This window comes from Parasteatoda tepidariorum, chromosome 8 (assembly GCF_043381705.1).
Source record: "Parasteatoda tepidariorum isolate YZ-2023 chromosome 8, CAS_Ptep_4.0, whole genome shotgun sequence".
In the NCBI taxonomy this organism is placed as follows: domain Eukaryota; kingdom Metazoa; phylum Arthropoda; class Arachnida; order Araneae; family Theridiidae; genus Parasteatoda; species Parasteatoda tepidariorum.
The window spans coordinates 65,759,844-65,773,968 of NC_092211.1; the positions used below are offsets into that span (position 1 = coordinate 65,759,844).

General features: G+C 26.3%; 1 protein-coding gene across 2 annotated transcripts; it reads left to right on the forward strand.

Annotated features, from left to right (window-relative positions):
- The first annotated feature begins 60 nt into the window (after positions 1–60).
- Positions 61–11,059, forward strand: zetaCO (COPI coat complex subunit zeta). Of its 2 annotated transcripts, none has more exons than XM_071184152.1 (7): positions 61–216; positions 524–592; positions 1,767–1,848; positions 2,896–2,987; positions 4,242–4,375; positions 7,515–7,605; positions 9,804–9,845. In XM_071184152.1, the coding sequence occupies exons 1-7, from the start codon at positions 169–171 to the stop codon at positions 9,828–9,830; spliced, it is 543 nt and encodes a 180-aa protein (XP_071040253.1). In that variant the 5' UTR covers positions 61–168; the 3' UTR covers positions 9,831–9,845. The 2 variants fall into 2 exon arrangements, with proteins under 2 accessions (XP_071040253.1, XP_042899474.1); XM_043043540.1 differs by lacking the exon at positions 9,804–9,845 and adding an exon at positions 10,917–11,059 and having other exon boundaries at positions 62–216.
- The last annotated feature ends 3,066 nt before the right edge of the window (positions 11,060–14,125 follow it).

Sequence of the window (14,125 nt, forward strand, 5' to 3'; positions counted from 1 at the left end):
TCAACAACTTACAACTGAAAATATGATATAAATTTTAAAGTTGAAATTAATTAATGAACGAAACCATACCATAAACATCTCAACTTTTTTAATAACACGACTGCAAAACACGGCAGACGGCAACAACAAATTAATTACTTCATAAAAAAAATAGTTTAGTAAATTCATATGAAGTTTAAGAATTCTATTATTAGCAAAATGGAATCAGGTCTGATGGTAATAAAAGTGTATAATTTGAATTATTGTTTCTATCTATTCTTTTCGGATCAAGAGAACCAATTGAAAATACAAGCTTCATTTATAAATATTGTGCATATTCTGTTACTTTTAACTTGTACCATTAATTAATTTTTATAGTATTATAATTTTCTTTTTTCTCCAAGCTGTAATATTTTTTAAAGATTACCTAGTTATTTAATTTTTGGTACTTATACTTATTTACGAATGAGATTGGTTTCTTTGGTATTTTCTTCCTAATTTCCCATCTATTAAGAAATGTATAAATGAAAATGTAATTTTATAGGAACCTACTCTTTATTCTGTGGAAGCTATAGCTATTCTGGATAATGATGGAAATCGAATATTGGCTAAAGTAAGTTTTTTCCCAGCAGTTACAAAACCTATTACACGGTTATTACTTTTGTGATATTTAAAAATTTATTAAATTTTTGTGAAAATTTTTCGCTTTAGTTGAGGTTATATTAAATTACCGGGGATATTTCCGTATCGTCATCTGTCGCGCCAACTACTGTCGCCAAAGTGCCAAATAAATTTTAAACTTTCGAATTTTTGTTTAAAAAAAAATATTTAGATGTTTGCCCCTTTCTCCCATTTTTTTTTTTTTAAGTCTCTCGCGGACCACTGCCAGGAAGTTGCAAAAGACTTTGCGATTATTCTGCTTCAGAATACGGAAATCTCCCTGCTATGAGTTATGCCTTGAAATTGCAATAACTTTCAAACAATAGAATTTCAGAAAACACCTTCGTAGTACTTTTTTTGGCATATTTACTTAATTTGTTTTAAACTGTTTTATATCCTTATCAAACAACTTTTGTAAATTTGGAAGATCAGATTGCAAAAAATATGCATAACAGTAGCAGATGTAGTAAAAATTTTATTTTATGAATGTGAAAGTATATATATAAATATAGGTATGTACACATAACTTAAAAAAGTTTTTTGCCCCCTCAAAAATTTGCTTCATGCTACACCTATGCCAACAAATAATATCTTGGGAACTTTTATATTTTATTATACTTCATAAAGTCCTTTTTGTTAGCATAGTTATACAGAGAATTTAAAAGTATAATAAATATTAGTAATGGTCTCATATATTATGAAGAAAAAAAAATAGTAAAATATTGTTTGATATTTAATTTATATAACTTTTAATCCTTTAATATACAGTTTTATTTTATCTAGACTGACAGATAAACCTGAATTGTTAGACTTAAAATTTATGAGGATGATATTTCCATATCGTGATTTGTTGCGCCAACTACAATCGCCAGGGCGCCAAATGGATTTTAAACTCGCAATTTAAAAAAAAAGAAACATGTAAAGGTTTGCCTGAGGGTGGTTACATCTTCGAATTGGTACCCTTTAGCAATATTTTTATTAAGTTTCTCGTGGGCTGCTTCCTGTAAATTGCTTAACCATGACAATTATTCTGCTGCAGATCAGGATATGGAAATCTTCCCTTTATTACTTACTGACTAAAAGTACTGTTACTAATTTTCTTAATAAATTAATATTTTTATTTTTAGTATTACGGAAAAACTTTCCCAACAGCAAAAGAACAAAAAGCTTTTGAAAAGAACTTATTCAAAAAGACACATCGAGCTAATGGTAAGCAGATTATAAAACTGAGGCGCCCTTTATAAAAATAAAGTTCATAATAATTTTTTTTTCCAATGTTTTCTATGTTTAAATTTATTTTCCAAGCATATTTCTGATGTTGTTTCTATTATAACATCCTTCGATAAAAATTTGATGATCAAATTGTAATATTTAATAAAACAATTTTTAAGGGTAGTTTCAAAAATATTGAAAATTAGTTATGTTTCATGATCAAAATTATCTCAAATTAAAATATTTATCAAGCAATTTCTTTGAATTCTTTTTAGCATTATAAAAAAAAGAAATGTGTTCTTGTACTTTTATTTTACGTGTTTTGTTTGGGGTAAGTTGTAAAGTATTGAACTACTTTAGAGCCCTGATTATCTGATATCCGTGGGATCAGAGTTATGTTAGAAAATTGAAATAAGTTGGATTATCAGGGGACCTTTTCAAGTTCTTTTTTTTGTGTGTGTGTATATAACCAATTAAACATAAAACTATGAGTAAAAATACTCTAAGTAATTAAGCCAGTATAAAAAAAAGCTACAATAAACTATATTTTTATCTTTTTTATCATAAATAACGTTGTAGAATAATGTAAATAAGATCATTTATACATTTTATTTTCTATTCAAATATTTTGTAGCTGTCAATTTTTGGAATCCCTCTTACTGCAGTAATTGGATGTAACTGCATTAAATGTGGGATTTATTGGTAAAAGATCCTCAATGGAGCAGTAATTGGGTCAAGTCTTGAAAATGTGCTGCCATTTTGGAGCACTTGAACTTGTTAACTGTTATTTCCGATTTATATGTTTTTGAAGCAAATGAAGTTTTTAAAAATTAATATCTTTCCGCTTCAATTTCTTGGGATTATTTATTTAAGTATTAAACCTATTTTAAAAAATATTATCCGTCATTAGATAGTATTTGATGTAGTCATTCACTTAATTTAGAATGCATTTTAAACTATAATTGTTTCATTTTACCGTTTTTTTTTCCTTCATAAAATTAAGAAAAATTGTGTTAATTGTAGAATATAACATTATATTTTTAGCTGAAGTTATTATGTTAGATGGTCTCACTGTAGTCTACCGGAGCAATGTTGACCTTTTCTTCTATGTCATGGGGAGTTGCCATGAAAATGAGGTCAGAAATTTTTGACGTTTATTTGTATTTTTAGGACTTGCTCTTTCTGATTCACCATTTTTTTTTAAATTCATTGATTTGTACCAAATTATAATTTTAATAATAGGTATTTTTATTCTCAAGAGTTTGCATATTGATTTACTTTTATAAATTTAAGAAGCTTTTCTTTTCTTTTTTAAGAAAATTTTTTTGTAGTCCCTTTAGGGGATTAGATAATTTAAAAAAGACCAATGTGTATTTTTTTAATGATTCTACTGTTTCACTTACCATTTAGAAATTACTGAAAAATTTTAATTAACCTTCTAAACCTAGTTGCTTTCACGCAGAGAAAACTATCATAATATTCACTGAGAAATTATGTTTGATATGCAAATGTTTTTACATTGTATCTAAGTATTGCAATAGTTTAAGGGTGTGATGATGATTAAAATTTAGTTCAGTACAGAACCAGTTATCCGGAAATCAGAAATCCGGAAGACCAAAAAAACGGAACGAAATTCGATACATTTCCCCCCGCCATTTAAAAAAAAAAAAATTCCCCTCATAAGATTTTAGGATTTTTCTTTCTTTTTTGAAAGATGTTTACCTTACCATCATTTTGGAAATAATCATTAGTGTATTACTTCATCGTTTTTTCTTTTTTTTAAGATTTATATATATATACCAAATATTTTTTTTAGTTGGGTTTAACAATTAAAAAAAATGACTTTTTGCAGCGATTCAGAAAACCGGAAAAATCAGTTATCCGGAATAGCGATGGTCCCGATCGTTCCGAATAATCAGTTCCCTACTGTATTGTATTCTTCTCTAAAACACCGCTTGTTCTTGACTTTCCTCGTGTGGCTATAGTTGCAACTTTTGGATTCGTGATGTAACATGATTATCTTCATGTTTTGCTTAAACATTGTTGACTTTTCTGTATTTTCTATTAGTATGATTAGTTAGGATATGACTACTTTGCATTTGGACTTTGCTCTGTTTGCTTTCTCTAATTTAATGGAGAAATATTGGGAGTACCTGTGGTTTATTGACCAAATGACTGGCATTTAAAAAATAAATATTTCATTGTAATGAAAAAAATGCCATTTTATCATTATTGAATGCAGGTTTGAATATCATCAAATTCGGAAGAAAAAAAACTATTGCTTAGTTTCTAAATTTAGTAAAATGTATTAAACACTTATAGCATTGTATTTTTAGAAATTGTAATTCTAATTTCTTTGATTTATTTATATTTGCCTTTTTAATGTTTAGCTTATTTTGGTGAGTGTCCTGAATTGCTTGTATGATGCTGTGAATCAAATTCTAAGGAAGAATGTTGAAAAAAGAACTCTCCTTGAAAATCTCGATATTATATTATTAGCTATTGATGAAATTTGCGATGGAGGGTGAGTGGAATGTTTTATTTTGTTCTTTTTCAATGATGGCAAATGAAGTTTAAGAATCATTTAAAGTGTATGAATCATTTGAACTAAATGTAATTTCTTAAAATGAATCATTTTAGAAACAACTTTGTAGAGTTAAATCACAAATATAGTAAACTCACAATGTACTAGATTAGGTAGTTAGAGTGGTCACAATCTACTGGATTAGGTGGTCACAATCTACTGGTGGTGGTGAATGTTTTATTTTAATCTTTTTCAATGATGGCAAATGAAATTTAAGAATCAATTAAAGTGTATGAATCATGTGAACTAAATGTAATTTCTTAAAATGAATTATTTTAGAAAAATCTTTGTAGAGTTAAATCACAAATATAGTAAACTCGCAATCTACTGGATTAGGTGGCATGACAATTGCAAATAAGTTAACTGCAGCTATTTTTATAAATTTAGTAATTACAAAGTATTTTTCAATATAGTCACTACTGCATTACTTTATGAGACAAATTTTGCTGGGAGATTAAATTTAAAAACATGTTTGAAATTTGATATTCATTTGTTATGAAATTTTTCTTTCAATTTTACACTTTTTATGCTTTTTTATATCAGCCAGTATTTCTTTTATGATATGTTAGAAAATGATAAAATATTTGTGAATTTGTTGAGTGTTTAAAAAAAAAAGTAAGTAAAGTACATTAAGAGCATTCTTGTAAGATTTGTGCCAATCAGAGTAAAAAAAATAAATTGTTTTTTTACTAAATTAATGTTATAAAAAATTGCAAAGAATCACTACAAGCTGCCTTTTTTTTTCTTATTGCACTGCCAACTTCACTAGTTTTTTTTAAAAAAAAGAATCACTACACTACAAATTACAAAAAAAGTAGTGACTACTATAGTTTCATTACTTGTAACTTGTAAATTTCCACCCCTGTTAATTCTGTAAAACAAAATACATAAATTAAAATATTTTTGATAAACTTTTATTTTATTTACAGCTAGATGAGAATGATTAAATGCACAAACTAATGCATAAATTATAAGAGTGATATCAATTTAATGTAGGAAGTAACATCTGAAAATGTCAAAATTACAAATTACCATACATTATTGACTTCTAAAAGGAACTAGAAAGAAAATTATCAAAAATTTTTATCCTTGTATGACATACTGCTTTTAACATATTTCTTTCAGCAGTAAAATGGTGAAATGATAGAAAGATATTTGTCGAGATACAAATTTGTTATGCTAGTTTTTATTCACCATAATAAAGTGTAATATCTTTACCAATGGCTTTTGCAGATGCATAACATATCTTGTGCATTATATTTTGAAATGTGTTTATTTGTTTCAATGCATTCTTTACCTTCACCTGAGTTTTGCAAATTTAACTGCATTGTTTAGATCTAATTTAGAAACTTGTATCATTGTTAAACATTTTATTTTGATGCCATAAAATTTATTGTTGCAAGAAAAAAAATCATGAATAATTGTAAGTTTATAGTATTTATATTTCTTTAATCTGTCACTTGGCATACTTCTTTCTTTTTGTTTAAATATGTGTGCAACCTTTGAATTTTAACCTAATGAAGTCACTCTGGAAAAATATGAATTTTCCAAGGACTTCAGCAATTATTGTTTCGGAAGTTGAAAATTTAAATTCTTATTGTATAAAAGAAAAATTTTTCTGTAATGTTAGAAATGTTTTTCTCTTACATATTTCTTACAGAAAAAAAAGTAGTGTAAATGGTGTGTTTCCTTTCACATAAATGCATCGCTGCAAACTTTTATATTCCCTTATAAAAAAAATTCAAATGGTAGTAAGGATGTAGAGCAAAAATACTAAAGTATGTAAAAAAATATTTTATTTTTGTCAGTATTTAAAAAAAAATAAATGTTTTTCTATTACGTCTTATATATATATATATATATAAACTTATACTTAAGTTTAGTCATTATTGAAAAAATAATCAAAACTTAGCTATTATATTATAAAGGAAAAAAAAAACTATCATAGAAATATTCAAGATAATTATATATTAATTTAATTAGAAATATTTAAAATATTTAGAAAACTGAGTAACTGCTATTAAAAAAAAAAAAACTGAAGTGGTAAAGTTGAAAAAAAGAAATAGAAAGAAATATCCTCTTAATTCTTAAAACATAGCTTAAATGCTAAAAATAATATTTTCCGAAAAAAATTATTCATTAAACGTTAGAAGAAATATCCTATCAGAAACGCTTTTAAAAATGTAGTGCTATCATGAAAACGCCCTTAAGAATGATTACATACAAGAAGCAAAACAGAAAAATTGAAAATTGATCATAATTTTTGAAAGAATATTTTAAAGCTGAACATCTCAGTTTTCTATACCANTAGAAATGTATGTAAATCAACACGTTAAACATTAAAATTAACTGAAAACAGAGTTAGTTTCAGTTTTAGAAGTAAAAATCGATTATACGACGTTATCGTTTATACGACGTTTTTCGGTGGTCCCTTCGGCGTCGTATAAACGATGCTCCACTGTATATATATATGGCTTATTTATATGTTGTTGTAATCAGAGTAATTTTAAATCAAATTTATAATACCTGAAATTAAGCATTAAATTTTTTTTTTTTTCATTTTAATAAAAATGTTCCTCGAAAAGCATAAAAGCTTATTAGTATGGAAATGCAGTTTTTTAATTATACTTTTAGTTTGCAACTTGTTTTACATTAAGTTGATGCAATTGTAATATTGTGTTAGTAATTTCCTGCTCAAATTTATTACTTTAATAGAACTCTTAACTTATTTAGTGTGATGCAATTGAAATGTAATTGGAAGTTGGAACAATATAGTTCTAAAAAAATAATATAAAATAAATTTAGTTATGGTAAATTATCATCACTCCATAAATAAAATGCAGTCAATTTGCTTTTTGTATGCATAAATCTCTGGTTTTAAATTTGAAGATTGTATTTGCAACTTTTGTCACAATTGTATATTGGTTGGTGCAACATTTCTGAAAATTTGAATTGGAAAAGTTTAGAATGGTGACCTGTGGGGTTCACTTTTTAAATATACTAAAAAATTTATAAATAAATATCAAAATTAATGCAACAATTTAAATAATAAGTACTGAAAACTTTCATATGTTTTTAGAATTGTACTTGAAGCCGATTCTACATCTGTAGTACAAAGAGTTTCTGTGAGATCTGATGACATTCCACTTGGAGAACAAACTGTAGCTCAGGTATTTATAAATTATTTCTGTTCTTTTTAATCATTTTTATCCTTTAACTTTACTGAATTATTTAGTATGTGTGTAAATCCTCAAATAATAAACTTGAAAAATCTTGCTTGTATGTTAATAATCTTGCTTGTATACTTGTATATTATCCATAATAACTATAAAATGGGTGAAAAAGAGTCAGCTTTTAGGTGCTGCTAGAAAATATTAATAAGTAACATAATTGCTGCTACAAACTGCTTTATTTCATTTCTCTCACTATTTGTCTTGGATGAAAGTTTTAGTGGTAATGACATAAGAAATGCATCAATAATTGCAAGTAAATTTTTATATTTTGTCATCATCAAAACCTTGAATCATACGACTGCCAGACCTTTTACGTGTATACATAATGTTTTAGTTATTCATATATAATGGTGGCCAAATTCTTTTTAGATCTAATGAATCAAGAGTAAGTTATTACCAAATAGAATTTTCACTTTTTAAACAAAATTCTTGGAGGAAAAAAAAAACTGGAAGAATTACCAGTTATGCACCTTAGATGAGATAACCTGTTCTTAGACAGATTTTTTTTTTCCCTTTCTTAAAATTGCTCCTAAACCTGTCCCAATTCATTCTAGTTGTGTTCTAAACTGCTCAAAGGAAATAATGAAATAAACATTTAAAAAAAAAAATTGGTATCTGCTTGAAGAATTTAGTTATCAGGGAGAGGACTATTGGGGCATTTGTCTATGCCCTGTATTTTTAGAAGTCCCCGCACCAGAAGCATTAAAAAACAGTATTTTTTGCTATTATTCTTTATCAAAAAAATTTTTAATATTCATTTTTTTAATACTGAATATTTTAAAGCTTTTTTTAAAAAAAAAATTTGATTGTGGAAGGCAACCTCTGGCAAGGCTTTTTAAGTCAATGAGCTTCGCACAAGAAAACTTTTCTTAGAAATCAGAATCTTAAAATTTTAAAAAAAGCAATAAAATATGTAGAATTTTTTTTAAATGGTTATTTAATAGCTGCTCTTAAATGAAAAATTTCTCGCTTCCGGGGGCTTCACACTTGATATATAATGTATAGAAATTAATCAGTGGTATAAAATTCCTTAGAAAAAGTGTACAATCTATTTCAAAAATGTAAGCAAAAAAATTTTGATTCAATAATTTATATCTATTTAAGTCTTATAACTTAGCAAAATTTATACTTTATGCTTGTAATTGAGATTGCTTTTAAAAAAATAAAATAAATTAAGAATAAAAATTATGCATTATTCTGAGACTGAGAAAGGAAGAGCACTGATTTCTACGGTGGTCTAAACTTACTCTCCCCCCCCCCCTTTCATTCTTATCAAGTTCATTTGAAGTATTAATAGACATATTTTAAAACTGCACACCATTCTTGTTTTTTAATTATTTAAGTTCAATTCCTATTATCAAGTTCTATTTCTATTTTGAATAAAGTTCTATTTATCAAAATCATAATAGGGAGGCACCCTTTTCAACCTGCAATGACATTTTCAGCTATGGTTTGTTGTAAAATTCTCAATCCTTTTGACAACTCTTACCTCTCCGCTTGAAGATTGTAACTGCTGTACTTATAATTACCCTCTCAAGTCGTTTAGATGATAAGACTTGCTAACACTTTTGGAAAAATCATGTTTCTCCTTATCTTCAGTACTATTTTTTCAAGCTTAGTTAATAAAATATTAAAAATTTTAAAGGAAAATCCTATGTTTCAGAGGATTTGTAAAATTGTTAATTAAATATTTCTCATGTTTAATTTAAGCTTTGCATGTCACAATCTAAGTACTTGTCAGTTATAAAAATAGTGATACTTAGAAAATAATTATAAAAATATTTTTAGAATTATAATAATAATTTTTTTACATGGATTATTTTAACACAGTAAAAGATCTATGTAATGCTTTTCTATAAACTGCAACTTTCTATAAACCACATTAACTTTGTGGGTGTAAACAATGAAAAGTGAATTGCAGTTAAGGAATTCTGTAACTGAGCAAAAACTATTAACTTTTTACATTTAATTGATTATTTCTTAAGAGGTAACAAACTTTAAAAGCTAAGCAAGCCAAAATTATTAAAATATTTCTTTTTTTTTCTTCTATAAATTATAAAGTGCATATTTTTTATGTTTTTAATTATTTTTATCTAAAAATTATTTTTAAGCATTTTAAGATTGATCTGTTTCAGACTAATATTGCCATGTTTAAAAGGTAAGTTTAAAGCTATATGAAATGATATGTATATATATAAAACAAAATTCTGTAAAACACAAAACCTTGCATTTCAAGCTCTTTCACAGAATTTTATTAAGTCTTCTGCATTATAAAGATCTTCTACTGTATATGCAAAGCCTCAAATTCCTTCTTCATTTCGTTTCAAAGTATTTTAAAATAAAAGTATAGTAAATGCAAAATAAAATTTAAATTTGTTGTTAACTTATTAAAAATTAAATTTTTGTTAGTTAAATTTAGTTTGTCCTGTTCTAATTAAAACTATTGTATTTCATAATGTCATATGGCTGATTAAATGTTGAAAGTGGATAATTAAATGGTCCTAAAAAGTCCAGAGATTCCATTAATTATGTACAAAAATATAAGTTATGCTGTTATTAGTTGATGAATTTGTATAGGATTAGAATTTAGGTAGCTACAGTAAAGTTAGTGTTCTCATATCTAACCTCATTATAAAAAAACTGTTGATTAATTTCATACTTTGATTTGTAAGTCACTAGTTATTTATAAATTTTTATCTTATATTTACTTGTTTTTATATATTTCTTTTAGTTTATTTGTATTGAATATAGACTTTTTTAGAAGCCTAAAATTTTTGATATGTGTAAATTTTATTTCTCTTTTAACATTTTTAAAGAACTTTTTATTAAACATTATTAAATGACTCTTATCTCTTTTATTGATCATGCCTTGAGTCTGAGGTAATTAAGGTTGCATTCAATAAAATTTTTTTACTAAAAAAGTAACAAGTCANTGCAACCGTGATTTCTATATCACACGAGCAATTTTTGGAGAAATTTCACTTACACTTGCAGTTACACTTGCAGTTGCACATATTTTCTCTCGTGTGATATAGCCATAAAAAAGGCTATAAAGAATTTTTTTTTAAAAATGTTTTAAAATTTTTTCAGTATTTTTTCTGAACGACAGCAATGTTAGTCATTTTGTGGTGGGTTGGATAGAATCATAGTACCTCTTGTATTCATATCAAAACCAAACATGTGTATTAACAGTATTGTCTTTTATGAAGAAAAAAAAACATGATTTATGTTTCTTTAATTTTTTTCAGGTACTTCATTCTGCAAAAGAGCAGCTAAAATGGTCTTTACTGAAGTAAAAACAAAAATTAACAGCATTATGTTTATTGTCTTATTGTAATTTTTTTATCTGTTAAGTATGTTTGTGTTACTAATAAAATATATAAAAATTGAAGCTGCAATTCCTTATAAAATTATTGACTAATATATATATTTTTTTAAGATTATAGGACTGTATACCCTTAACATTGAAATATCCTAATAAATATAAGTCCAACCGTTAATGTTTCATATTAGAAAAACTCAATTTATTAAAATAAATTTTTTAACTTAAATTGTTTTAAAAATGTGTACTTTTTTTAATTTCAATGTTTTTTTTTAAAAATCTGTGCACATCATATCGAAACACTTTCTAATAAATAGTTATATAGTTAAATCTGAGTAAGTTGACCACTTGCAGTGAATTTTTTTATTAGTGGTCCACTTAGAAAAAAAGATAAATCTTTTTTTAAAAAAAAAAAAAAAAAAAAAAAAAGCTTTATTTTGTCTAATTTCAATTTTCATGCTATTATAGTCTATATTACCAATCAAAATATTGAAAAATGTACAAAAAAAATATTAGATAGATAAAATTTAAACATGACTTTAGTTTTATTTAGTAAATACTCTATATATCATAAGAAAATGTGATTAGTTAACATAATGAATTACTATTCCTTATTTAAAATTTATATTAAATTGATACCCTTGCAAACAAATATGTATATGCATACTTTAAAACGTGAAGCATGATAATTATTATTAATAATTTCATAAAGTATCGAAGAACAGAAAGTAGTTTATAAACTTAATTTTTGAATATTTATTTTGACTAAAACATTCTGAAATTTATTTTATACTTTTTTTTTTAACCATTTTATGTAAAACTTATTTACAAGTGTGTCCCTATATGATCAACTTACAATGGAATTTAAGCTAGCTTTCAATACTTTGCGGTTGAACCCCTATTATCCGATCAGTAATATGTCGAAAAATCAAATTTGTCAGATAATTGGGGGACCTTTTCAAGTTGATTGTTTAATTGTATAAACATTAATCAAGTGAAATCATTTAAAATAACTAGTGATTATAAGAAGGTTTAAAGAATCTTACATTTGTCTTATTTTTGTTTCAAAAATAAAGTTACAATGTTGTAAAAAAAATTGCTGCTTTTTTTTCTATATTTTTATTGTCTCTTGGAACCTAATTTCTAATTCGTCGTTAGAACTGTAATTGGATTGAAGTGAATACAGCGTTTAGTTACACAAAGTAAAAAAAGAAAGCAACAGTAATTGTGTAATACTTGTTGTGATAATGATATAATGTATGAAGCATGTATCTCATAATACTTGTGTTGGAATACCGGTGATCGAATAATTGGAGTTCTACTGTTTAATAAAATTCTGATCCTTAACATAATAGAATAAAAAATTTGCTTAAGTTTTTTCATTGATCAGATCATGAATTGTGAAAAAAACAATTTAATAAAACTTCTAGATGAATTAGATTTTTTTCAGTGGTAAATATGAAAGACAGACTAGTGATCCTAATAAAAAAAAAATGTCTTTTTTTTTTAAATTCAAAGTCATTTTGGTTTGTTGACTAGGCAGGATTTACTGTATTATAAGTATCTGTATGAAATATCAATTTGTTAAATTTTAATTTTCATGACATACAATGGATTTAAAATTATAATTAGTGAAATAGAAATTTTCAATATGAAGTAGTATGCTTCGATTTTAAATAAAATCAATTCCAAATTAAAATGCTTTTTGGTTTCTACTTTTTAAGAATTTTCTTTTTAGAATTCAAAAATAATGAAATGCGAGAGCTTTTATTTTGAAGGTTCATATTATTTACAAATAAATCATTTGAAAATGATTGCGGTCTTAATTTTTTTTCTTCTGATTTTTGTAATAGCCCTTTTCAGGAAATTATGAATGAATAATGTAAAAAATTTATTTTATATAATTCTCATTTACACGTTCACTAAGCTTCCTCTCTGGAGTAGTGACTATCATCTCAAAGTACTTTTTTTTCTTTAAAAGAAAAAGTCTGTTTTTAAAATAAACAATTAGTCTCAATTATTTTTCCACCAATTACAATTGTACAATTTTATTAATCGCAATTTTAATTAAAAAAAAAGGTTGCAATTGGCTAAATCCAGAGCCGTTTTTAAGGATGGGCCAAGTGGGCCCTGGCCCAGGGCCCCGAGTTCTAATGGGGCCCCCANCATAATTTGATGTTTCTAAGTCTTACAGATTTTGAGCTGCAAAGCAAACTGTATGTCTTACAGGAAATTGATTTTGATGATGTGATAGAAGATTCGCCTCTCAAAAAGCGCGAAAAGTATTGTTACCTTAAATTTTCGATAAAAATAATGTATATAAGTTTTTATAATTAATTTATATGTTTTTAAAAAAAATTAAAAAATTATTCAAAATAAAATTTTTTTCTCTAAATTAACTCATAAAGGGCCCCCAGATAATGACAGGCCCAGGGCCCCTATAAACATAAAAACGGCTCTGGCTAAATCGTTGAAATTCTTAACTATACAAAATATAAAGGTTGGTTCTTTTTTCTGTGATTAAAGCGAATTTTTTAAAAATTATTTAAATGTAAGGCTGATTTCAGAAAAGTTATAATTGGAGGTAAATTCCTGTGGGTTCGGCTGACCATCCAGCCGAAACATCTGCTCCTGAAATCCAGATCCCGAGGTTAAGAAAACTGGGATGGGTATATAAGACCTTGACTCTTCTTGGGCTGTCCTGCCATGTCACGATCAGTGCACTGAGTTTAGGCTTGTTTTGTATAGTATATTTTTTTGGTGAATTCAGAGAATAAACGGGATTTTGATTTCCAAGGCAGTCTCAATAATGAGAGAGAGAGGTGGTTGTTGTTTTTACCAGGCAAATATATTACCATTCAATGTATCAATCGTATCCCTGATTTTTTTTTTCATGCAATGAAGGGCATTTTCGCTGCATTCGATTTATGCACCTTCGATTACAAAATGCCAGCAATTAAGAATGAGAACCTAATTAATGAAATATTTTCCTCACAAAATTCAGCAATCAGGTTCTCTTCTTTTTCCAACGGCGATCGGAGTTGCATGAATTGTAAGCAACGTGAACGGTTCATGAAACGCTTCTTGGAGTATTCTCGCTTCATCCATTTTATTGCACGTTTATGCAAATTGCGC